General features: G+C 37.6%; 2 protein-coding genes and 1 pseudogene across 9 annotated transcripts in view; all 3 read left to right on the forward strand.

Moving 5' to 3' along the window:
• Positions 1-1,055: 1,055 nt before the first annotated feature.
• LOC122277400 (thaumatin-like protein 1) lies at positions 1,056-2,231 on the forward strand. Its single transcript, XM_043087371.1, has 2 exons — positions 1,056-1,149; positions 1,501-2,231. Exons 1-2 carry the CDS (start codon positions 1,095-1,097, stop codon positions 2,172-2,174), a joined length of 729 nt encoding a protein of 242 aa, XP_042943305.1. The 5' UTR covers positions 1,056-1,094; the 3' UTR covers positions 2,175-2,231.
• An 832-nt stretch (positions 2,232-3,063) lies between these two features.
• Positions 3,064-9,324, forward strand: LOC122275860 (annotated as a pseudogene).
• Positions 9,325-10,620: 1,296 nt separating this feature from the next.
• Positions 10,621-26,922, forward strand: part of LOC122277598 (protein SHOOT GRAVITROPISM 6) — a 35,747-nt gene continuing 19,445 nt past the window's right edge. For 2 of the 8 annotated variants that reach the window (XR_006229038.1, XM_043087661.1), the window contains exons 1-27: positions 10,621-10,823; positions 10,912-11,002; positions 11,120-11,174; positions 11,296-11,427; positions 13,023-13,094; positions 14,219-14,309; positions 14,425-14,520; positions 15,568-15,646; positions 15,736-15,799; positions 16,192-16,295; positions 16,421-16,526; positions 16,885-16,974; positions 17,365-17,442; positions 17,684-17,751; positions 17,826-17,925; positions 18,024-18,146; positions 18,488-18,589; positions 18,727-18,792; positions 19,048-19,146; positions 19,243-19,317; positions 20,133-20,192; positions 23,225-23,314; positions 23,717-23,838; positions 24,180-24,309; positions 24,387-24,466; positions 25,712-25,847; positions 25,958-26,039. Coding sequence is in view for 7 of the 8 variants with exons in the window: in XM_043087661.1 (XP_042943595.1) it covers positions 10,784-10,823; positions 10,912-11,002; positions 11,120-11,174; positions 11,296-11,427; positions 13,023-13,094; positions 14,219-14,309; positions 14,425-14,520; positions 15,568-15,646; positions 15,736-15,799; positions 16,192-16,295; positions 16,421-16,526; positions 16,885-16,974; positions 17,365-17,442; positions 17,684-17,751; positions 17,826-17,925; positions 18,024-18,146; positions 18,488-18,589; positions 18,727-18,792; positions 19,048-19,146; positions 19,243-19,317; positions 20,133-20,192; positions 23,225-23,314; positions 23,717-23,838; positions 24,180-24,309; positions 24,387-24,466; positions 25,712-25,847; positions 25,958-26,039 (2,431 nt within the window). In the remaining variant the exon portion in view is untranslated. Of the gene's footprint in view, positions 10,824-10,911; positions 11,003-11,119; positions 11,175-11,295; positions 11,428-13,022; positions 13,095-14,218; positions 14,310-14,424; positions 14,526-15,567; positions 15,647-15,730; positions 15,800-16,191; positions 16,296-16,420; positions 16,527-16,884; positions 16,977-17,364; positions 17,443-17,683; positions 17,752-17,825; positions 17,926-18,023; positions 18,147-18,487; positions 18,590-18,726; positions 18,793-19,047; positions 19,147-19,242; positions 19,318-20,132; positions 20,193-23,224; positions 23,315-23,716; positions 23,839-24,179; positions 24,310-24,386; positions 24,467-25,711; positions 25,848-25,957; positions 26,040-26,922 lie in introns of those variants that run through there. The other 6 variants (XM_043087658.1, XM_043087657.1, XM_043087659.1 and 3 more) reach the window with 6 other exon arrangements.

Consider the following 26,922-nt stretch of genomic DNA (forward strand, 5'->3'; position numbering starts at 1 on the left):
TTACACTAGATTGAAAGCTGTGTGGGATGAATTTTCTACTGTAAACGATTCCCAGTTGTTTTTGTAATCCAATATTTTCTCGTGAAGATTTAAAGAAAGTGAATGATCAGCATGAAAAGGAATATGTTAAGTTCAATTTCTAATAGGGTTAAATGATTAATCTACACGTGTTGAGATATATTTGGCCAACTAGACTTATATTATAGGTTAATATATCCTAATTAACTATCCTGACCCCACAGGAGCCATCAAATGACAGATTGCGTAGGCCATGAATCGTGAAAATTAGAAGGGGTAAACTATTGAAAAATGAAAGGAAACAAGAAATCAAATAAAGTGAATTGCTGCTAGCTGCTATTTCACAAGCTCTTGAAGGCCGACTATCTATATACTGGCATTAATAATGCATGCGTACTTCAGTACTTGCATCTAAGTCTAGGTATAGAGGCGCGTTACAGGCATATATGATTCTAAATTTCTAATTGCAATTGGCATGCAGGGTCATTATTTTGAATCTTAATTAATTACTATAACCATATATGCATCAATATTAATATGTCTAATATTAATTTCATGATCAGCTCAAATCGCGAATCGTCGTGATGATGTCTGATGGCGTGCTCTGATCACTCCTGATCATATATCACTAATTATTTTATTTATAGCCAAAAACAAATAAAGTTAACATTTTAAAAGGATTTCTAAACTTAATATGTCAGTACTATATATATAATTTATTTAATATATAATAATGTTTTATATATACTATGACGCACTCAGTGACATCATAAGATTTTACATTCTTGGATTGATCTCTGTTCAGAAGGACGAGAAAATATAAAAATTACTTTAATTAATAGGCATATCGTGTGCGTATCCCATAGTTATATACTTACACTCAAATCAGTCAATCCGCCAATGATCTTGAATTAAATTCTACATTAATATTATATCCACTGTAAATTGGAATATCGAAAACTATAAATATATATTATATATACTAGCTAGTATATATAGTACGTTCCTGCGCGCCTGCATGCGGCCATACTGACCATCACTCTAGCTCATCGCACACAAAAATCATCATCCGAGCAATGGGAAACAAAGCAGTACTCTTCGGTCTTACCTTTTCTTTCCTCTTATTCTCGAGTAAGAACCTCTGATATTATTCCCGCTTTCTCGATCTCCTTTTTGGTTTTCGATCAATATTTCTAGATCTGGTTCTGAAGCATTATATTAATGAACCAGCATTTATGCACGTCCTTCAGTTTTCTGAAATGGCCTTCGTGATCTTTCTTTAATTTCTTCCTTAATTTGCTAGGTGATTTTTACCTCCAGTACTAATTATGATTTTTCATTGTACGTGTTATATATGGTACTTAATTAACGTAAATATACATGTATTATATGGAGTAGCAATAGCACTGTACGAGGAATATAATATATATATATATATATATATATGATACTGATAACTTAATTATGCATGCGCGCGTGTAGGGGCTCGCTCGGTTGCATTCACAATAAAAAACAACTGCCCCTACACGATATGGCCAGGAACATTGACTGGTGGCGGGCCTCAGTTATCATCAACCGGGTTCCAGCTAGACTCCGGAGCTTCGTTAACCCTTGATGTTCAACCCAAGTGGTCAGGCCGCATGTGGGCTCGATCCCACTGCTCCAATACCAACGGCAAGTTCACTTGTGGCACAGCCGACTGCGGCTCTGGCCAGATCACATGCAACGGTGCGGGTGGAATCCCGCCAGCCTCGCTCGTAGAGTTTACTCTAGCAGACAATGGCGGGCAAGATTTCTACGATGTTAGCCTCGTGGATGGGTTCAATTTGCCCGTATCAATAACACCGCAAGGCGGCTCGGTTGGGTGCCAAAGCACGAGCTGCCCCAAAGATGTGAACCAGGTTTGCCCGCCGGAACTGTCAGTTAAAGGATTTAACGGGGAGGTTATCGCCTGCAAGAGCGCGTGTGAGGTTTTCAATCAGCCGCAGTACTGTTGCAGCGGAGAGTATGGGACACCAGAGAGATGTCCACCGACGACATATTCTGAGATTTTCAAGGATCAGTGTCCCCAGGCTTATAGCTACGCCTACGATGACAAGACTAGCACATTTACATGCACCGGTGGAGCTAATTATCTCATTACATTCTGTCCTTGACGTACAAGTTGGATCAATTGAAGCTGTTCCAATAATAATAATAATTCCTTCCATCAATTCATAGACACATGATGAGGCATTAATAAAGCTATATATATATATATGGATAAATAATTAGGCCGTGCATGCAAGCTTGATTTATTTTGGCGGCCAATTACAAAACATTATTTAATGGATTATTATTAATATGATTATACTTTTTGCTAGCCGAATAATGTCTGATCATTTATAATGATAGGAATAATTAATATTTGATGTTGCTCATGATAGTTGTACAGTTTAATTTTCCTTTTAGTACGTACTTGCTTGCATGATCTATAACTAGAATTGTACATGGTTCATGTGCGAATACATGAATTAGCTAGTAAGGTCGATGAGTATGTAATTCATGACCTCACCAAGGCATATATGCATGCACGAAGCTGGATGATATTATCTTAATTTATTCGAGCTAGAATGAAACCATTTAGTTTTATTATAATGAAGATGGATTTTATATTAATTATTTGGATTTCAGAATCTTCATCCCAATATATATCATATGTACGTACTGGGATTCATTTTCAGTATTTTAATAATTAAAACAATATTATATCTATAGTTGTGGTACTAATGAAAGAAAGCAGGTACGTACATTCATCTACAACATCATTTTTTCGGTACTAAAGTTGAAAAAATTATACATGACTGATAATCCAAAAGACAACTTTTTATTTTTTATTCTTTTTACAATTCTATTTTAAATACTGGCCGGTAATTTTATAATATTAGTTATACAATAATTAGAAGAGTAATATTATTTTTAAAAAATTTTCTCTAGTTATAAAAATATTGCTCTAGAAGAGTAATATTATAATAATTATAGATCTATTTTAAATAATAATAATCAATGGCTATCAAAGCTCTCAATATCAACCTTATAATCGGCCTCCTATTGCTCATTGCAGGTTATTGACTAATCCGTCCTTCAGCATTGATCTGATCTGGCTAAAACTAGTATTGTATATGTATGTGCGCGCGCATGTGTGATTTTTCATTGTCTTGTTACGTTTCCGTAGTTTAAAATTAAATATATCATGTTAATCTGTCTTAATTAGTTTAAATTAATTTTATTTGCATAATGCTATGTAACATTATTATCGTTGTAATGCCTGGGATTTGTAGTTTAATGCAATCAAAGTGCCGATCTAGTCATATATTGTGATTGATCTGACAGCCAGGTGTGTATATATATTGCTCAGGTAGTGCACACACGGACCAAATCTTAAACTACGAGAACCGTTGCACTTATCCGGAATGGCTTGCAGCAGCCAGCCCATCAATCGGTGATGCTGATCCCGAGCGTGGTCCGGGAACTTTAGAGATATTCTTTGTTAGGAGGTTGTGGTACGGGGCATACAATTACAACTGAAGTAGAAATGAGAAAGTAGAAATGAGAAAGAATAAGGAACTCCAATTGTAGAAGAATTTCACTTATAGCAAAAGGATTACAAGAATTTCTCTCTTGAATAAGGAGAGCACAATTGACAATACCCTCTCTTATAAAAGGAGAAAACTCACTCTTTCTTATAAAAGGAGAGACAATATATAGGAGAAACCTCACTATTTTTCTCTCTAAAACTCTCTCTCTTTCTCTAAATTTTTCTTTCAAAATGGGATAGGTTTCTAAAAGCAAAAATATGTATTTATAGGAGTTAAAGGAGGTAGAAGATGACGGAAGCAACTGGAAGATGGCGGAAGCAACTGGAAGATGGTGGAAGTAAATGTGAACGCAAGCTTGATGTAGGTTGTCAACTAGCCACCATTTTTGACCCATAAAGGTGGCGGTGGAAGATGGCGAAAGCAACTGGAAGATGGCGGAAGCAAATGTGAATGCAAGCTCAACTAGCCACCATTTTTGACCCATAAAAGTGGCTTTACCGCTACATATCTCCCACTTAAAGTCACTTTTGTAATCCTTCTATCTTTTCTACATTTTCCATCTCCATGCCGCTTACATATCTGCTAGGCCTAAGGAGGATCGACACCAGATAAACTTGTCATTATTAATTGGCTTTGTTAATATATCTGCTAGGTTGTCTTTTGTATGGATTTTTTGTATATCCACACTTCCTTCTTCCACCTTCTCACGAACGAAGTGATACTGAACTCGTATGTGCTTTGTCCTTGAATGAAATGCTGGATTCTTTGCCAAATGCAAAGCGCTCTGACTATCACAAAATAAATCAACCTTCTCTTGTACGTGTCCGAGCTCTTCCAGTAGCATTTGCAACCATATTGCCTCTTTGCTAGCTTGTGTAGCTGCGACATATTCTGCCTCCGTTGTAGAAGTAGCCACGATAGACTGCAATTTTGAAACCCAGCTTACAGCTCCTCCAGCAAGAGTAAACACATAACCTGAGGTGAACTTGCTCTTGTCAAGATCACCTGCATAATCTGAATCAACATAGCCTCTGACAGTAAAGTCTGATCCTTCATAATATAATGTGACATTTGAGGTACCCTTGACATATCTCAGGATCCTCTTTACAGCACTCCAATGCTCTTTACCAGGATTCGCCATGTATCGACTAACCACTCCCACTGACTGTGCAATGTCTGGTCTTGTACAAACCATAGCGAACATTAAGCTACCCACTGCTGATGCATACGGTACTCGAGACATTTCCATCCTCTCTGCTTCATTGCTAGGACTAATACTTGAGGATAACTTGAAATTAATAGGAAGAGGGGTAGAAATTGGCTTACAATCTTGCATGTTGAAGCGTCGCAAGATTTTCTTCAAATAATTTTTCTGAGAAAGCCATATCTTCCTATTATTTCTGTCTCGGTAAATTTGCATCCCTAGAATCTTGTTTGCTGGTCCCAAGTCCTTCATTTCAAACTCCCTAGCCAACTGTGCCTTTAAGTCTGTAATACGATCTTTGTTGGGGCCTGCTACCAACATGTCGTCAACATACAACAACAGAATAATGAAATTACCATCACCAAATCTCTTGTAGTAAACACAAGGATCTGAACTATGTCTGTTGTATCCAAGGCTCATGATAAAGGAATCAAATCTCTTATACCAACATCTCGGCGCCTGTTTGAGACCGTATAGAGATTTGTTCAACCTGCAAACCAAGTTCTCTTTTTCTTTTTCTTCAAAACCTTCTGGTTGGAGCATGTAAATTTCTTCTTCAATTTCTCCATGAAGAAATGCAGTTTTCACGTCCAGTTGTTCTAAGTACAAGTCAAATGTAGCACGCATCGCAAGGACTGCTCGAACCGTTGAGAGTCGAACAACAGGAGAGAATATTTCGTTGAAGTCTATGCCTTCTTTCTGAGCGAATCCTTTCACCACCAATCTAGCACGATACCGCTCCACTTGATCATTGCCATTTCGTTTGATCTTGTAAACCCATTTGTTTCCGATGACCTTCCTTCCTTGTGGTAGTGGTACAAGATCCCATGTTTTGTTTTTATGGAGAGCTTCAATTTCTTCTTGCATTGCACCAATCCACAGAGAAGCTTCTTGACTATTTGTAGCCTCATGGAAATTTGACGGTTCTCCATCTTCTGTTAGTAGACAGTATGCGACATTTCCCTCCATGATGTACTCTGAGTGCCAAGCTGGTTTTCTTCTCTCCCGAGTTGACCGTCGAACTTGTGGAATTGCACACTCAGCTTGTTCTTGTTCTTCGTGCTCTGATATTGCTTCAGAAGAATCTGGAACTTCTAATTCTTGTCTTTCTTCAACTTGAACTGTCGTAGTCTCTAGTTTCTCTTTTGAAGCGCTATCATTTTCTTTTTCTTGTACCTTATCTTCTACAAATACAATATCCCTGCTGATTAGCACCTTGCGGGCAGTGGGATCCCACAGGCGATACCCCTTGACTCCATCAGCATACCCTAAGAAAATACATTTTCTAGATTTTGGATCTAGCTTTGATGTTTCTTGGGCGTTGTACATAACATAAACAGAACTTCCAAATGTATGTAAGTGAGAATAATTAGCTGGCTTATCAGTCCACATCTCCATCGGCGTTTTCAGATCAATTGCGGTTGATGGTGACCGATTGATCACATAACAGGCAGTCTTGACTGCTTCTGCCCAAAATGACTTGGCCATTCCCGCAGTTCTCAACATCGCTCTTGTTCGTTCTAACAAGGTTCTGTTCATCCGCTCTGCTACTCCATTTTGTTGTGGAGTGTATGCCACCGTGAGCTGCCTTTTGATACCTTCTTGTTGACAGAAGCTATCAAATTCACTACCAGTATATTCTCCTCCATTGTCTGTCCTTAAACACTTGATCTTCTTTTCAGATTCAAGCTCAACCCGCGCTTTGAATATTTTGAAAACTGGAAATACATCTGCTTTAGTTTTTATTGGATACACCCAACATCTCCTGGAGTAATCGTCAATAAATGACACAAAGTATTTTGCTCCTCCTAGGGACAAAACTGGTGCTTGCCAAACATCAGAATGGATTAGTTCTAAGATAGCTTTACTTCTAGCAGAGGAACTACTGAATTTCAATCTGTGCTGCTTACTAGTAACACAATGCTCACAAAAGGGTAATGAAACCTTTTTGAGCCCTGGAAGAAGCTTTTGTTCAGCAAGAATCTTCAAACCTCGTTCCGACATGTGGCCAAGCTTATGGTGCCACATCATTGTTAATTCTTCTGCCGAACTTGCCAATGCAGTGGATGCTTCTCCTTCTTGTTGTGTTTCTCCTTTAAGCATGTACAAATTTGCAGCTATCTTTTCCGCTTTCATCATTACAAGCGCGCCTTTAACTATTTTCATGATCCCATCTTGAATATGGGTTTTACACCCACTATTATCTAATTGTCCTAAAGACAATAGATTTTTCTTCAGGCCTTTCACATGTCGTACCTCCTGAATGGTGCGAACTGTACCGTCACACATCTTCAATTTGATGGTACCAATACCAGTAATCTCCAAGGCATGATCGTCTCCCATGAACACAGATCCTCCTAAGATAGGTTCATATTGATGGAACCATTCTCTCCGGGGAGTCATATGCCATGTTGCTCCTAAGTCAATAAGCCAGACATCAGCAAATCTTCTTCTACCTTCAGTAACTGTTGTTGCCTCACTGTATAAAATTTCACCATCATCTGAGGTGCTTGCTACACAACCCTGAGCTTTTGACAACTCAGGGCCTTTTCCTTTGGCTTCTTCGTTCTTCTTGAGATGCCAACACTCCCTTTTGTAGTGCCCTTTCTTGCCACAGTGATGACACTTGACATTCTTCTTACTTTTAGATTTTGATCTACTCTGATTTTGACTCCCACTGGGGCCACGTTCCGTTGATCTTCCTCTCGTCATTACCAAAGCTTCGGCTTGCTGTGAACCTCCTGGTCTATCTTCTTTGCTTTTGCGCCGACTTTCTTCTTCAAGAACTGCAGCTGCAATATCATCGAAGACTAGAACTTCAATGTTGTTGGTTAAGTTGATGATGAGTTGATCATACGAATCAGGTAGACTTTGAAGTAGAATTTCAGCACGTTCACCCGTCTCTATGTTATGCCCCATTGCTGTGAGCTGTGAAAATAAAGTGTTAAGGGTGTTGATGTGGTCTGTCACCATAGTTGACTCCATCATCCGAAAGGTGTAGAGTTTTCTTCTCAAGAAAATTTTGTTGTGTAGTGATTTGGCCTCGTACAATTTTGTCAGAGTATCCCATATCTCTTTTGCTGTCTTTTTCTCCGCCACACTTGACAATACTCCATCAGCTAGTGCTAGGTGCAGATTAGCAATAGCATTGCCATCCATCTCGTTCCACTTGCCGTCATCAGTGATCTCATCGGGTCTATCTCCAATTGCCGTCAAGCAATTATCTTTCCTCAAAATTGCTTTTATTCTCATTTTCCACAATGAGAAATTACTCCCATTGAACTTCTCTATTTCGTACTTCGTCGCCATTATTGAAGATGCCTCCTTTCCACAAACTGGATCTAACTATAGCACGAAAATCGGCTATAAACCTGATGCTCTGATACCACTATTAGGAGGTTGAGGTACGGGGCATACAATTACAACTGAAGTAGAAATGAGAAAGTAGAAATGAGAAAGAATAAGGAACTCCAATTGTAGAAGAATTTCACTTATAGCAAAAGGATTACAAGAATTTCTCTCTTGAATAAGGAGAGCACAATTGACAATACTCTCTCTTATAAAAGGAGAAAACTCACTCTTTCTTATAAAAGGAGAGACAATATATAGGAGAAACCTCACTATTTTTCTCTCTAAAACTCTCTCTCTTTCTCTAAATTTTTCTTTCAAAATGGGATAGGTTTCTAAAAGCAAAAACGTGTATTTATAGGAGTTAAAGGAGGTGGAAGATGGCGGAAGCAACTGGAAGATGGTGGAAGTAAATGTGAATGCAAGCTTGATGTAGGTTGTCAACTAGCCACCATTTTTGACCCATAAAGGTGGCGGTGGAAGATAGCGGAAGCAAGTGGAAGATGGCGGAAGCAACTGGAAGATGGCGGAAGCAAATGTGAATGCAAGCTCAACTAGCCACCATTTTTGACCCATAAAAGTCCATAAAAGTGGCTTTACCGCTACATTCTTTATGCCCGATTAATGGACTGGTAGCATTTGGGCTAGGACCAAGTGCACCACCAACACTCCTCGTATATTATTTTTCATGCGAAATTGGAGAGACTCTGGATCTGGCACAATATGTTGCCAAAACCCACCACCTAATTACCCCGTCAGTACCCTACTCAACTTTGATATTAAACAATCGGTGGTCTCCTATGAGGTGAGCTTGAACCACGGCCACAACTTGCCTATCCGAATCCAACCGGCTGGGGGGTCTCTAATTGATGGATCCGGGTCGTGCCCAATTGTAGATTGTGTAGAAGATGTGAGTAACCTGTGCCTGGGTAACCTAGTGGCCACCACAAGGATGGTTTGTATGTTGGGTGTTACAGTGCGTGTGATGGGTTAAAAGATCCAAAATATTGTTGCACGGGAAATCTTACTGGTCCACAGGCTTGCCAGCCTAATGAGCACTCGCAAAGGTTCAAGCAATTATGCAAACTAGCTCACACCTATCTCGGTGATAATCAACCTCCAATTTATAAATGCTCTTCTGCAACGGGTTACAATATTACCTTTTGTCCCTCGTAAATTTACCATGTCAATGTTGTTGTTGGAGATTTTTGGCAATTTCAAAAACAAATAACAAAGTTATTGAGGTATCCTAACGAAAATGTTTCCGAGTCTGTACGTGAGACTATATGTTGTTAGCTATCTATCTAATTAATTTTTAACCAATATATGCGTGCGAGATCTGAATGGTCGAGTATTCCGCAAAGGGATAATGCGGTACCTCGGCTCTCCCTTTTGTATACGCTAACCTCTCTAGCAATCAATGTATAATTTCTAATATTTTATCTCTCTTCCGACTTGCTAGACATCTAATACTTAAAAAGATTTATTTATTACGATAGTGATGGTTGAGATCCCAATTTCTTTAAATAACAAGGCATTGCTTCTGTTAGCGTTAACTTTTTTCTCTGGCAAAGATGCCAGGGAAGGGAACCCCATGAACTATGCCAAAAGCCTGGAAAAAGCTTGCATTGAGACGTTCAATCTTTAATTTGTATGGTGAATCAGAAAATTCGAGACAAGATATTCTTGGCGAGGGATCAAATGCTCTCTCCCCTGTTCTGTTCATAATTATCGGATAATATTGACAAGTTCATAATTTTAATTTTATATAACTATATTTAATTTAAAACAGAATTATAATACGATTGTAAAAGAATTATAAATTTATATATATCCGGGGTTATGCGATGCAGGGCTGGATACAACTCTGTTTTGAGTTTTTCTTGTTGTTTGAACTTCAAAGTTGGGTGGGTACGGATAGGTTGACATATGGTTGGTTTTTTCTGCTTATTTTTCATAATTTGGACATTACCCATAATTTTCTTTGTTCTTGGCCATTGTATTCAAACTTCAAACATCATATCAATGTGGTGAATCCAAATCAAAACTTGCCAAAATCAAAGCGACAGGAAGTGAGATGGGTCAAATCTCACTTTAACATTTGTAACTCGGCCTGTTTGTCTTCTAGTTTTATCATCATAACATGATTTATTTTCTGTAGAAAATAGAAATCATCAAATACGGATAATTATTATTATATATAATGTCCCTGGCCTCAGTACATGTGTAATATTATTTTGTTTTGCAATTAAAAAAGAAAAATAATTTTTATAGTCGGTAAATACAGTTGATATGCAGTCGTTTTAAAAAAAAAGAATTAATATGAGATTTATATTCATAAAAAAAGTTATTTTTTTATTAATTTAAAAAAAAGTTATTTTTAAATTATTTTTATAATATTTTTTTATTAATTTAAAAAAAGAAAAACGATTTTTGTTCGTTAGAAAGTACCCGTATGAAGTTTCGTTTGGGGGGGCCCTCATCACCACCGCGCTGTCTCTGCCCTCTCGGACAAACAATTCTGTCGCCTGTCGGTCCCTTCTTCTTCTTCTTCTTCTTGTGCTAGTTGTTGCTCCAATTCATTCATTCACCTTTCTCTCCTCTTTCCTTCGCCACTTGCGTTGAATTTTTTTCCATGGCGTCGTCCAGCGTTGGAAACTCAATCCCTGCACCAGGTACGTCACTTGTGCACGTGCTTTTCTTCTTATTCTTCTTCCCCAGTGTCTGATCTCCCATTCTGTTGGTTTTTCTTGGGTCTCTCAGACGCCGTTCAGGTTCTCGTATCGTTGCTAGCAGACGAGTCTCCTATGGTCAGAGAGTCATCGTCCGCTTCTCTCAAGGACATCGCGGCACTGTACCCCCCCTCTCTCTATCTCTCTCTCCCTCTATCTATCTATCTATCTATCTATATGAATATATATTCAGTAGAGTTATCTTGTTAATTGGACCTAAACTGCTTTTGCAATTGTAGGAACCCGCTTCTAGTCCTTGACTGTTGCTGCGCTGTATCGCGAGGAGGACGCCGGGTACTGAATTCTATTGCTTTGGATCCCAGCGTAGAAATTAGGGCTTGCTTCACTCTTTTTTCCTTTCTCTGCGTTAAATTTGCGGGGCGGTATGATTAGAGGTTTTATCAATGTTCAACAGCGTTTCGGAAACATGGCTGGGGTTTTTCAAGTGATGGCATTCGGAGTGCGCGCCTTGGATAAGAAAGACGTGGATCCTTCTTTCATGGCGAAGCTGGCGAAGATTGCCACGGCCGAGATGATCTCGTCCAAGGTATTTTGATTGTGTGAAAGTCTTCATTTTCTACTTGGCTTATTTGTTGATTGTTGCATCAGTTGTCTGACCAGGCCTGGCAGCTTAAAAGCCACTACCTCGTTGGAATAATTGATAAGAGCATGCTCGGGTAATGAGATGTGATGAGAATTATGTGAATAATAGTGAAATGATTTGAGTTAATATGTTTTATTGGATTTTGAGAAGGGAGAGTGAAAAAATTGAATATAATTTTTTAATATATTTTTGTTTAAAATTTGAAAATCTTGTCTTGTTTTTTTGTGTTTTGTTTAAAAGTTTGGGAAAGTTATAGTGATTAGGTGACGATTAGATGAAAAAGTTGAAAATTTGAAATCGAAAAATATTTTGTGTTTGAGTGATGTTTGTGAAGGAAATTATAAAATATTTTGAGATGAGATCTCGTCTCATCCAAGTGTCCAAACATGGCCTAAATGTCCATCTGCCCATGCCAACTTCAATACAAAGGTTTGGTTCCAAACTTGGGTTAAGTTGTTAAACCCTAAGGAGTTTATTGATTATAATTACCATGCCTTGAAATCTGTTTTGTTGATGCTAAGCAATGTATTGCCTCTGGTGTTTTTTTTCATGATCCATGGAAAGCGTTAATCATATCCATGTGAAACCCCAAAAGGTCTAGTCAAAGTGATAATTGGAACTCTTTAGAATCATTAATAAAGTCCACTTTTACCTTCCAAAGATATCATGTGAGGCTTGCACCTGTGCAACACATTCTCGATTCAGCCACTCAATGTGGGACTTGCCTGATATTGAAAAAGAGAGTAGCTGTTTTGGGTTGAATATTACTTTGATAAGTGGAGACAATTTAACATTTCTCCAGACATAAGAATTGTTTGTATTTAACATGCTGATGGGAAAATCTAGTCATGTTAGTAAAGAGTCAGTCAAAGGGTCATTATTAAATAAGTCTTCTAAGACCTAAGTTGTCTTTCTCACGTCTGGTTCCAAGAGATTCTTAGGCTTTATAAATATGTGCCATTGTATGGATATCTTGTGACATGTGAAATAATTGGGCCTTGATAACCAGCATCCTTTGAAATTCTCATTTTTGACTTGCAAAGCCCCTGCCTTGGAGATCCTGTTGCTTGCTGCTCACATTTACAAGTGGCCTTTTTTGTATTGGATGGGACTAGTTTTAATGACTTTTTTGCAGTTTTTTCCAGCTCCTAGCTTCTAATTAGGTGTCTTTCTTTTGTATACTCCTTGTGTACTTGGACTATGTCTAATTAATTTTTTTCATAATTAATAAGAGAAATTTATTCCAAGTAAATAGGCTTAGCCCAAGTACACAGGATGTATACAAATGAGAACACCTACTTACTAGCTTAAACAGAAAATAACTAAGACAGAACAGTACAATCATTCCCATTCCTTACAAGATTCTTCACCCAAAAGCTTAGAGTACTAAGAAAAAACTCCGAGTTCCCCTATAGAACGTGCTATGCCTAATTAATTATGAGGATTAATAAATTTTCTTATAAAAAAAATTACAAGTGGCCTTTTCACACTCAATTGACTTTTCCTTTGTATAACTTTTATGTTTCTCTTTGATGTAGGAGCTAAATGCTGATTGGCAAAGAGCTGCAGCAAGCCTACTTGTTTCAATAGGCTCACATTTGCCTGACTTGGTGAGTTTCTTGTTTGGTTGCTTATTCTGAACAGTTTTGACAGCACATAGGCAATGTGAAGTGTACTCTTTTTTAATATATTTCTCAAAACTAATATTAACTTTTCCCATATATATTATAGATAGAAACTCTCTTGAATTGAAAATTCTGCATACGAGGTCTTATGGACTATCATTCCTGTTGTATATTACCAAAAGGAAAGTTTGCTGAATTGGAAATTTCTTGTACAAGATGGATGTGTTATGGAATTTTTATTATTAGAAAACGAAGCTGATTAGACATTAAGAAAGGGGACAAATTGGCTGGTAATGTCAGGAGTATTACTCTTCAATTTGTTTAATACTATATTTGAGTGTGTCAGTTTTGGTGACACGTGTTCTATGAAGCATTGCAATAGATTCCAAAAGGCTACAAGATTCATCCAAAATGCTGAAGTGTTTGGTTGTTTAAGTGGGTGTATCTTGAAAGCCATATTTATTGCCAGAGTACAATGAATCTTCAATGGCACTTGCAACTGTGAATATATTTATTGTCTTCATTGTAACTGCGAACAAATCCTCCATTTCTTTCTTTCAAGACCAGCATTTTCTTTTAGCATATTGAAGAGCTAGCAACTTGGAATATTGTGAAGGATCTTTTCTTGAATTTCTTTAGTTAATCAAATCATGCAATAAGAATTTTCTGGAACATTTTTAAATAGAAACAGCATCAAAGTGTAGGCTTCTGTCAATCAGCAGTCTATCAATTCTGGTAGTGTGACCGGTAGAATGGTTTGGATCTGCACATTTCTAGCACCCACAGATAGTTGATATGGTGCTAAGTTGTTTACTTGATCTATTTACTTCCCCCATCTTATCAGATCACTCTGGAATACTATATATGATTAATTGTTTCTTTTTCTTATTTTTTTGGGGTGACCCACTTTTGAAGTCATATTGATCCATATAACTTTTGCACTTTGTGACCAACCTTGCTGTGACTTTGGCTTTTCTCAACACTCTTTATCAGATATTTCTGCTATAGCATCAAATGGGTCCTCATTTAGCCCTCTTGTCTCTCTTCCCCCAGGCTTTCCACAATATTCTTGATCAATGATGTGACTACTGATTTTCATGGTTTGGCAGATGATGGAGGAAATATTTCTTCATTTGTCGGGGCCAAATCCAGCTCTACCAGCTATGGTTCAAATACTCGCAGACTTTGCTTCCGCTGATGGTTATTTATCAAACTTCTTTGTTCGTTGTGCTTTAGACCAAATATGGATGCTTCTTGTTTATTGTACTTTTATGATTAAACTAAACTGTTATTATACTCTTTAATTCTATTGAAGCATTGCAGTTCACTCCACGATTGAAAGGTGTGCTTTCACGAGTTTTGCCAATTATTGGAAATGTTCGAGACCCCTACCGACCAATTTTTGCAAATGGTGTGGTGAATTTCTCTCACTCATCATTGGGACATTTGATATATGATGCAAAGTCTAGAAAATGCGATATTTGTTGATATGCAAAAATGCGATATTTGTTGATATGCATTGTTGTGAGCTGTTTCTGAATCCCGGATCTGTGTTTTTTGGCTTTCTTTAGTCAGGGTTGGAGTGACTGGTTTGCGAGGCATATACTGGGCAGACTGCATGATTGATAGATGTTTTGGAAATGGCCAAATTAGCATATCACGTGCATAATGTCCAGTACAGGCTTGGTTCTTTGCATTATAGAAAAGGGTTATTCAATTTTGTAGAAATACAAAAGGAAAAGTAATGGAATAATAGCTTTCATTGTTGTTAGTGAACAAAATAAAAGTTCAACGATACTTTTATAAGGACCTCTTCTTATGGCTTTGATTCCAATTGTCTGTCAATTTTGAAGAAGATTTATGCTGCCTAAGGAAACAATAATATGATCATTGGCTTAGTTTTGTAGATGTGGTTCCAATTGAGGTCTACTTATTAAATATATCTGAGGTTGGATCATAACCTGTGTTCAGTACTCCCTAACTTGAATTTAAACATCATCATTTCCAAGGCTATTAGTTAACATTAAAAGTAGAAAAACTTCTAATCTCATAGTTAACCTGACCGGTTCACCATGGATAATTTGATATCTGCTCTTTCTGCAAATATATTTCTAGGTTGAGTTTTTGAGCTTAAGTAAGTCTATGCAATCAACTTTTTCTCACCCTTACAAAAGCAAGTGTGCTCATACAGAAATTACAAATGAACATATTGGATGAGTGGCCATCATTTTTTCACTCACTACAAGGCTGCTCTCTGTTTCTGACATTATGAGTTCTTTGGAAGTTTGTTTGCTAAGAATTTTATTTGAATACACACACACACATCTAAGTTGTTTTACAAACTTGTGAGTAAAATATTATGCACCTTTTTTCGGGAGCTGATTTTGCTTTAGACATTTGCTATTTTTTCCCTACACTGTTAGCCTGCAAAGATGTAATATATGTTCTTCTGTTCCAGCATTCAATTGTTGGTGTCAGGCTGTGTGGCAATATAGTGTGGACTTTCCTTTGCATTCACTTCTTGATGGTGATGTCATGTGAGATCAATTTGTATTTCTACTAGTTTGTTTCCCTATTTCCTTGGTATATTTTCAGCATGCTTTGTCTGAACTGTCTTTTAGTGCAGGTCCTTTCTGCATTCTGCTTTTGAGCTTTTATTGAAAGTCTGGGCAGCTTCAAGGGATCTAAAGGTTTGTAATATGTTTATAGATGGATATTGTTCTTTTTTGCCTGCAAGCTCTTTACTTTGAACCTTAATTTTGTAGATACAACTCTATCTTGGCATCAGTTATTTTTCCATTTATATTCAGTTAACTTACTATTTTGCAGTGAGATGTTGAAAGAATATTTTAATGAACAATTTAGTTTTCACTAGGAAAAAAACATGTTTTTCAAGGTGAAATTTTCTATGTTGGTGAACAACTATATCTCTATTATACTACTATTCGTAAAATATTTGACTTTTCTGTCTGGTTGGTTGGTTATACGTCTTCTACATGTCTTGCATTTGTTTGTTTATATTTGTGGTAATTTATTGACATGGTTTGATTATGCTGTTCGATTTAATTTTTGTTTGGAGCAGGTTCGCCTATCTTCTGTGGAAGCATTAGGTCAGATGGTTGGCCTTATCACCCGGGCACAATTAAAGGCAGCTTTACCAAGACTTGTCCCTACAATTTTGGAACTGTAAGAATAGTGTTGTACACTAGATTATCAGGAACATGGACTTACATACATCATCATCCATCTCATTCATATACATGAGAGTCAACTGCAATTGCATCATTGCACTGCAATTTTCTGTTTCTCAGATATAAAAAGGATCAAGATGTTGCCTTTCTAGCTACTTGTAGTCTCCACAATCTCTTATATGGCTCTTTGCTGTCAGAAAGTGGTCCTCCCTTGCTTGATTTTGAGGTAATGTGCTCTTCCTTCTTTTTATTTCCTGGTTATATACATGACAGATGTTTGTCTTATCCATTGAAACTTTGTCAACTTGACCAATGTGGGAAGAGCAAAACCTTTGATTGCAGAAGTATATATAGGAGGTTTCATAGGACTGGGAGGATGCAGAATTTACTTTCGTGGATTTGTGAGAATTAAGAAGATGCTGTATTTGCATATACTTGGTTTATTTTTTTTGTGTCTTCATAAGCTTTTATTATAAGCTGTTACAATTTCTTTTATAGTACAGAAATTTTTGATATCCTATATTTGAAACTATCGGGCAAATATAATTCATTTGGTGCTGGTTTACTTTTGTGATGGCTTGCAGGAGCTCACAATAATTCTATCAACACTTCTCCCAGTGGTTTGCATGAATAGTGAAAGCAAAGAGCATTCAGATTTCTCAGTTGCACTTAAGGTGTAATTACCAACTCAGTTTTGTGCAACTTATTTGGATATGATAACTCATCTTTCCATCCATTAGGGTGTAGCCTAGTGGTCAACTTGTTGATAAGAAAAAAAAAAAAATTATGAGTTCTATTCTTGAAATTGCTTGTAGTCTGTAATTTGGCTTTGCTTCTTAGTAGGATTGGGAGCAAGTTATTATTTGGCTCATGTTCATTAGCTGAAAATCTTGTTTCCGACATTCCGTGTTTCCAAGTAATGTTGACTTGTCTTGTCTTAAGATGTTTTTAAGTTGTGTTTACCATGCTGTCTGCCATGTCTTGTGTTTGATGATGATAAATTTTCTAATCCCGCACTGGACATCTAGTTTTCTATATTTAAGAAAACTTTTGCTTTCTGACAGACATATAACGAGGTTCAGCGCTGCTTTCTGACAGTTGGCTTAGTATACCCTGAGGATTTGTTTATGTTCCTTCTGAATGTGAGTCCCTTCCAGTTCAGATTGTTTTATGCCTTAACGAAAGTCCTTTAATTTAGTATACCCTGAGGATCTGTTCTTAAGATTATATATGTATTTGTGACTTGTTGTTTACTCTTTCTTTTTAAATTAAGTACAGTCATAAAACATTTAAAATAGTTTCTTCATTCTGTAGGGGTTCAAGACTTATTTAGAGCTTTAATATAGTGCGCTTATTTTTATTTCCGGATATATCTGCTTCCAGAAATGCAGGTTGAAGGATGAACCTTTGACTTTTGGCGTGCTTAGCGTTTTAAAGCATCTATTGCCCAGGTTTCTTTTCTTTCTATATTTGTGGTTACTGATTCTCTTGCAGGAGCTGTCTTTCTTACAACTTCTATGTGCAGGTTGTCTGAAGCATGGCACAGTAAAAGGCCTTTACTGGTTGATGTGGTTAAGTTCTTACTTGATGAGAAAAATTTAGGTGTACGAAAGGCACTCTCAGAGGTAGGTTGTTATGAGCTGATAGACCTAGAGTTTCTTCTTTTCTTAAACTTTTTAAAAAAATCCCTGTTTCTGATTAAATTATGTTTTCTGGGTTTTAGTTGATTGTGGTTATGGCTTCACACTGTTATTTGGTTGGTCCATCTGGGGAGGAGTTCATTGAATATCTTGTACGGCATTGTGCTCTACCAGATCAAGATAGAAACCAGCTTGAGAGCTCAAGGGTAAGTGTTTGGGCCTAGTGGCACATAGGTTCCTTTCCAGTACAAGAGAGTGAGGTTTACGTTTGACTTCTATAGATAAGAAAACTTCAATTTTAATTTTTGGAGTGGTATGATTATTAGAAGAGAAGTTCATATTTACAATTTCGGATGGCCCAAATGATGGTGTCATATGCTCAAAAGAAAATGGATGAAATTTTGATGATATTGGTAAATCCAACACTAGTGAATGCACATTGTTTCCAGGTTTTTTCTTATGGCGCTCTAAATTCTTCCAGTGAAAATAGATGGTTCTTGAAGTTATAGTCATCTTTGCCCACTATAGCTGTTTACCAGTAGCTCAGTCTTCTTTTCAGGTGAAAATTGGGGCAGTTTTTCTGACGGAATTGAGAGCAATCTGTGAAAAAGGACTTCTTTTGTTGACTATTACCATTCCTGAGATGGAGGTATGTCATTATTGCTAACTCTACATATGCGGAAATCTTAGTTGAGTTCACCTTTGGTGGGGGTTTTTGGTTTTTTCATGACTGATATTGCTAAACCGAGTATGACATCTTTCTTTTTATAATATATGAATGTACAGCATATTCTTTGGCCGTTTCTGTTGAAGATGATTATTCCACGAGATTATACTGGTGCAGCTGCCACCGTAAGATTTTCTCAATAATTCATTTCATATTCCTTCCATGCAGGGAAATTCATTTATGTTTTCAGGGTTGCCCATTTCTTTTTTGTTTGCCTTGGTGTTCGTGTTTTTTTCCTTAAATGTGATGCTGCCTTTTCTTGTTGGGAGTATAAACTTTGGATTCCAAATTGATGATGCAATTAGTATGAGAGGTGGCTCTAAGTTTTATATTGACATATTTTTTTCTTTTTATGAATTCTTACACAGCTGATTTTACAGGTTTGCAGATGTATTTCAGAATTGTGCAGGCATAAACCCTCTTACAGCGATACTATTCTCAGTGAATGTAAAGCTCGTTCTGACATACCAAGTCCCGAGGTAGAATCTTTGCTGGTGTCACTAAATTATTTAATTCTACTTCGCTTCTCCACAATACGACATAGTGCCAACAATATGAGTGGTGTATGTGTCTAGGAGCTTTTTGCTCGCTTGGTGGTGCTATTACATGATCCTTTAGCGAGGGAGCAGCTGGCAACTCAGATTTTGACGGTAGGCTTCTCTTAGTGCAGATTATGTAGACACTTTCTATGTTTCAACAAGAAATTTGCAATGTGGTGTTCTCTGGTAGTACTTATATACCATAACAATTGATAGGAATCATCTCTTTTGAAAAACTTGAAAGGATGGGTGAAATACTAAGTGGAGGTTTTTGTATCTAATGTAAAGGAGAATATTTGGCTCTGTTTTATTTTGTTGAAGTGTGCCTGTGTTTGTGGATCATGTAACTATGTTGTGGGTAGGTTTTCTACCAGCACTCTCTGTTCTCATGATGCTACTAGACAGCCTTTGTGTAGTTTTAGCCAAACCCACACGTTTTCACCCAGTAGTAAACATGGTACACAGCTCAATATGGTTGTATGAGAGAAGCACCTTCCAACCTTTGCATTCAGACTGTTCGGTACAAGGGGAGACAAAGGCCCTTTATCCAAATTCTCACTTGGACTCTTAGTCAAATGTCTACAACTGAGGCTATAAGGACTAAACCACCCTTGAATTTGCTGCCCCAGTAGCGCAGGGCTTACAATCAATGCATCAGCATGGCCCTGCAGAGCCTTTTTGTGCCCACTGCCACTTGGGCTTCTGGTTGTCACATCCTGCAGAGGCTGGCTATCATTCCTTCGGCTTGCTGCCTGTCCCTGCATCATGCTTACTTTTCACCAATATTTTCTCAGTCATGCTCCTTTAAAATAACTTGTTTTTTGTTTTTTGTTTTTGTTTTTGTTTTTGTTTTGTTTTTGTTTTGTTTTGGAGAAACATTATTGATCTGTGAAATATCTATTTTGAGTGTTTTCATTGGCTTGCAGGTACTTTGCCATCTAGCACCTCTCTTCCCAAAGGATATCATCTTGTTTTGGCAAGATGAGGTATATCGCTATCTGCACAACACTGCACTGATTTATATGTGGACGTTTTGTTTTCCCTTAAGTTTTAAGCCTTGCACAACACTAACTTACACTTGGATTTTTTTTTTTTTTTTTTTCAACCCAAGTTTCAAGCCTTTTATTTAATTTTTTGGGAAATAATTTATAATCTCCTCAAACTACTGCCTAATTTGCAATCACCCTTTAAACTATCAATTATGGCAATCATCCCCCCAAATGTACCAGATAATTGCGATGTACCCATTTTCTTTTGAAAATTCAAAATTACCCGTAACAATTAAAGAAAAGATGACCCAATTGAATTAAAAAAATTAAAAACAAAAAGTGCTGGCAGCTTCTTTTGTTTTTTTTTTTTTAAATTTTGAAAAATTTTCAAGAATGGTATTTGTCACCTTTTTTTTTTTTTTGATAAGTAAAAATATTATATATATATCAATAGGAGTAACCAAGTACACTGGACGTATACAAGAAAACACCTAGCCCATACTAGAGAGCTCCTAATGACCCAAAAAGCCTGTGAAAAACTACCCAAAATACACCAAGCCCGAAACTCCCTCTACGAGAACGTCTTCACAATGCCCTCCCTTTAGTCTTCCCTTGACTTGAGCTATCACCCTTAGCGTCATAGTTGATTGCCCAAGAAAGACGCTTTAACTCATTGTTTTTCTTAAAACTTGATTTGGTTTCAAGCGCGTGGCTCGCCTCAATCGCAGTGGGTAGTGCTTTAAATTGATCTTCACATTCTCCATGTGAAAGCCCCACGATATGTTGAATCTTGTTAGCCATATGCAGAACCCAATCTGATGGTGAACTCGCCATATTGTTTATCAAAAGAAGAGAAACCAAGGGAACAACATTATCCCCAGACATAGTATCCAACTGCACTCTCGACTCTAGACATTCGTCCTCACAAGGCACCAACGACAAACCCATAATGTCCTCCCCACTATATCCCGCATTCAAATCCTGAACCTCCTCAACAGCTATATGGTTATTGTCTATTGTTTTTGTCACCATTAAAGGTTCCTCCCCTCCATCGACGAGGACATTGCTTGTATGTGCTCCAACCCCCGGTGATCCTTTCAGTGCCTCTTTGTTAGACCTTACTGCTCCCTCAGAAGGCATAGAACATGTAGGGGAAGCATTACCTTATGTTATCCCATTTTCATCTTCTAAAAGAGACTCGCTTGTTTCTTCCATAGTACTCAAGACCGGACCCTCTTCTTCAATTGAAAGTGAGCCCTGTAAAAAAGTACCAATCCCATCTGAAACTGGTGACTGATGGCAGCTAGACGACAAGCTACTGATGTCTTGAGTGACACCTACGTGAACAGTGATGCCAGTGTCTAATGACCCTATCTATGACGGCATCGGAATGCTCTTCAAACCCATATGATCTACCCCCCGCCCCCCCTCGTCCGTTTTCGACCCACCACCGAAACCCACGACTATGTCCAACCCCTTGTCCACTTTAATCATGAGATCTTACACATACTCCATAACTCTTGTCAATTGAGTTTTGACAGCCCACAAGACCCCTTCCACATCTCCCAATGTCACCTGACAGCCTTTGTCTCCTACAAGTGCCTTACTCTTTCCTTCTGCCGCGGAGCTAATCTCGGCTAGACTAACGCCATTGACCTCAACACTGAAACGTACGAGACACCTTTGACCGAGGAAGGCCTTCCCGCTGTCTTTCCATCAACAAACTCCCCTCTGCTTGCATGCTTTAGAATAGTGGCTTTGGACCCAATAATGCTTCGAATGGACTGCATAAAATCTTTCCATCCAATACCATTTGCGCATTTCAGTATCACCAACAAACCTTTCCTCCTTTCATCCCGGAATTCTGAGAGTTGCAAAAAGCTGTCCCTTGTGTTAATATGATGTTGAATTATTAGAATTCCATTACCTATCCTTAGCTTCCTGAAGAATCCTTCGTGACAGTTGAGTTCTAAACAATCCTGTATCTCCTTAGCCACCCACGAAGTTGCCATCCCACCTAGACACATGAACTTAGCCATTCTTTTACTACGTTCAGAGATTCAAAAATTATTTCTTCCCTCTTTCATAAAAACGAAAGTTTTTGATACTTTCAACCACCTCTCACCTTCCATCTGAGACGAATCAACGTCACACGTCGTCATTGTCTGATCTCGAATCACAAGATCATCTATCGCTTCGTCATATCAAGGAAAAAGATTTTATACGAAAATAAAATGCATATCAGTACACCAGATCTGCTACGACAAAATGCAAATCAAAATTCCGGTCGACAGAGGAGGACTAAAGTCGGAGGGCTGTCAAAGGAGTTGCCGGAGCCTGTTGGTCTCATCTGTGACGGTTTCGGTGGCGGAGGCACATGTTTGACGGTCGATGTCTCCTTGAGAAAAAGAAGAAGAAGAGAATCTTGTGAAAATCTAGGTCATCGGAGGGAGGACCTACGCCGGGCGGCCCTCAGTGAAGTCACTAGGCCCGTCAACCTTGTCTATGACGGTGGTGAGGTGTCACTCGCCAGTCTAGGGTGGGTGAAGGGTGGCGGCTGGTTGGGTGCCCTTGGGTTTTCTCTCTCCGTAGCTCTATCACCTATTTTACGGAGGGAACATTGCAATTTTTTGGTAGTTTGGGGGTGATTGCTGAAATTGATAGTTTGTGGGATAATTGCAAATCAGGTGGGGTGATCGCACAACGGGTGATTTTTTTATGGGGTTATGAGGACTCCCCCCCCCCCCCCCCCCCTTTCTTTCTCTCCTTTTTATCAGCAATGCAATTTTATTAAAAAACACAGAGGAACTCTAGACAAAAATTATACAAAAGGATACACCCAATTAGCAGGAAGATCTTTGTCACTGTGACAATAATTTAATTGATTTAGATGGAATATGAATTGTTTTGACTTCAAATTGGAAATCCTTTGTGGTTAAGCTTCTTAATGTATCTTGTCGTGATCTGTCATATCAGATAAAATGATTTTGCATTAGAATCTAATTAATTTTGTCTTTACTAAGCTCTAGATTCCAAAAATGAAGGCATATGTTAGTGACACGGAAGACCTAAAGCAGGATCATTCGTATCAAGAGACTTGGGATGACATGATAATAAATGTAAGTCTTTGACTTTATTGTTCAGATGATATCTGTATCTCCTATCGTCTTTATAGCTTGCTTAGCATCTTATAAGTCCACTGTAGTTTGTATGGGGATGTTGGAAGTAACATTTATATCATATTTTTCAATTTGATTTTCATGGCATTTGAACTTGAAACCAATTTTTCCAAACAAGTGACAGATATTCCAGCAAAACTGTCTGAATTATTTCTGAAAGTTGTATAGTATGTATATTTTTAAGATGTGCATGAAGAAACAATATAACTCTAATGTTGCTAGAGACTGAGTGTACACGTTTCTGAGTGCCATAATGGAAGTAGATATTTGCTTGGAATCTAAGGTACCTTATTGTAATTGTAACATCTGTCTTTAATATGTGTCTTTTTCTTTGGGTGATAGTTTCTTGCAGAGTCCTTAGATGTGACTCAAGACACCGATTGGGTGATATCTCTTGGTAATGCTTTCAGCAAACAATATGAGCTCTATACTTCCGAGGATGAACATTCTGCGCTTCTTCACCGGTATAGATGCCATCTTAATCCTATATTAGTCTATTCGTTCAAGGAGACACCATTGAATTTGATATTTTATTCACTAATTAAAAAAAATGATATTGCATTCTTTTGCACTGGCAGTAGCACTGACATGGTTTTTTCTTTCTTTCTTTTTTTGAACGTTGAAGTAATGAATTTTTGTTGATTGCATGATGTGTAAGGTGTTTCAGTGAGCATAAATCTTTGGTTCTAGATTTGCTGGCACTTCCATGAAACCCCTTATGACCACTGCCCACCCCAGAAAGGGTACAAAAGCTTCAACTTTCGGAGGTGCATATAATATTTTTGTTTTTCGTTTTGCTTTTCAGTTGCTTGGGCGTGCTTCTCCAAAAGGTCAATGACAGGACTTATGTTCATCATCAGATAGATTGGATGTATAAACATGCTAACATTGCAATTCCAACAAACAGGCTTGGTTTGGCAAAAGCCATTGGACTGGTATCTTAGAGTTCAGTGTATGTTGTCTACTATTTCCATTTTGCAATGTATTAATGTCTTATTGCTTTTGACCACAGGTTGCGGCATCCCACTTGGATACTGTATTGGACAAACTGAAATACATTCTGGATGATGTTGGGCAAAGTATCTTTCAAAGGTTTATTCCTGTTCCTGGTATTTGGGTTGTGTCCCTCTGTGCATTGAATAAGGTTGCTCTACTTATGCAAAAAAGGTTTATTCATATTTTAATATTATTTTTTTATAAGCAAGAAGAAATTTTATTAGAAAGGAATGTATAAGCGAAGCCCATGTACACAGGAAGTATACAAAATAAAACATCTAAATACATTCTAGGAATTTTTATAAGATGGAAAGTATTCTCCCATTCTTTTTTGGGTTTTTATACTTACACACGTGTGTATTATACACGAAACAAATAGCCCAGCTCCAATGGAATGCTCTTTTTCTTCTGTATAGGGTTTCTCTTGTACACTTATTGTATACTAGGGTTGCGTCCCTCTGCATTTTTTAATTAGTTTCTTTTATAAGGTATAATAAGATTTTAATACTTGTAAAAAATTATCGACCTTGAACATCTAACTTCTTAATGACAGTGAGAGAACATCATTTACCAGAGTATCACGCAGAAAGGTTTACAAAGGAATTGACAAGCATCTAATGATCAAGACTTAATTTTTTATTTCATTTTTCAAGGGTAAATTTTTTTTGTCTTCTGTAGTTCTTGTTCGCTCTGAGAGGAGCCTAATCTTCTTTGCTCTACCAAGCTCTCCCCTGTCACAGCCATTATTAGTCCCAAGGAGCGGAGATAATCTTTATTTCATGGAAATTTTTTTCCTTTGTTTTTGTTTTCTTGATAGCATGAAATGCAGTATAAATTTTAGCTCTTCCCTTATTTTGTTAAGATTGAACAAATAAACTTAATACCACTGGACAAATTCATTAATACAAAAATTTGCAGAAAAGGCATTTAGGCACCTTGGAATTGTGTTTTAGTGTCATGTTTGGTAGATTCCAACAGTTAAAAGCAATTTTTTTTTTTCTTAATCGAGATCTGGGGCATGGAATTTTTTTTTTGATAAGTAAAGAGGAAAGTAATATTAAAATCTGGGGCATGGAAATTGCATTATGCATAGTTGTCCATACCTTTTTAATGCAGGGTGAGAGCTTCAATTGTGCCTTAATTGATTCTTTAAAAGCATCTAGACCCAAAAAGAAGAAGAAGATATGGTCACAACTTTTCTGATTGTTACTTGAGCTGTAATTTTTTTTTGTGATACTTTCCCTTTAAGGTCAGATTATCATTATTTTTTCTTTTTATAAGTAATTTGATCAAAGTTTTTTTTTTCCCTTTTTTAACCAGTCATTACTTCTTCTATTACAGATTCCTATCTTTTTTCTCCGAAAGTTTCAGAACAGAAGAGTCTGATGATATTCATGCTGCTTTGGCATTAATGTATGGATATGCCGCAAAATATGCTCCATCTACAGTTATCGAAGCCAGAATAGATGCACTTGTTGTATGGTTTTTTGCTTTTTTCTCTCATTGCTTTTCCATGGAGATCTGAGTACAAACATCAATTAATGCAGTTGACACCTGTTATTTCTGACTAGTTTATTCTCCTTGCAGGGGACTAATATGCTTTCACGGCTTCTTCATGTGCGCCACCCTACGGCAAAGCAGGCTGTTATAACTGCCATTGATTTACTAGGTTTGTTTTAAGTTAAATTTGGTGTCTTACTATCATCTGCGGGACCCTGAAATTACCTTGATCTCTTTCTCTTCTTTCCAAACATGGAGTTTTGATTTGTTTGTCTGTGTTTTTGGCTTGTGGTGATGGACTTGTTTCAAATAACCTTTGGAGATTGCATGAGAGGTAGGGGTGCTACCCTCACTGGAGTTGCCCCGTTCCCGCACTTGGCTCCCGTATGGGTGGAGGATGGGGTTTCCACATGGGGGTGCTATCCTATGCGGACGACGTTGTTTTGGTAACGAATATTTAAAAAAAAAACAACAACATAAATGCTGAAACGGTGTCCCTTTTTTTTTTTTGTGTGGGGGGGGGGGGGGGGGGGGGGGGGGGGAGGTTTACATCAACCCTAATCCCCCCACTTCCCTGAATATTTTATATATATATTGGGCTGGGTTTAGCCCAGCCGGTCCCCTCACCCTCTTTTCCCTATGGGCGGGGCTGGGGCAGTGGACATGTGGTGGTGGATGAGAGGGTGGGAAACTTATTATAAAAGTGTGCTGTTGCTCAAGGTGCTCTGAGTGAGCTGTTCACTCGATGTTTAGCCCCATGCCAATATACGGTTGTTCAATTAGGATATTGTTTAAAAAGTTTTGCCATTGTCTATTTAAAACTTGACAAATGGAATAAATTGATTTGTTTTAAGAGTAGTGCTACATGTACTTACAATTTTACCTATAAAAAACTTATGAAGACTCATGTTGTCAGTTTCCTTTTGAAATTTAAATTTTGAAATTCAAATTTGATAATTTTCAACATATCAATAGCTGGCACGTGATGTAATTTTTTTTTGTAAGTTTTTCTCAAGTACAATTAGCATTTTTCTTGTTTTAAAGCTATATAT

This window comes from Carya illinoinensis, chromosome 9 (assembly GCF_018687715.1).
Source record: "Carya illinoinensis cultivar Pawnee chromosome 9, C.illinoinensisPawnee_v1, whole genome shotgun sequence".
Lineage (NCBI taxonomy): Eukaryota > Viridiplantae > Streptophyta > Magnoliopsida > Fagales > Juglandaceae > Carya > Carya illinoinensis.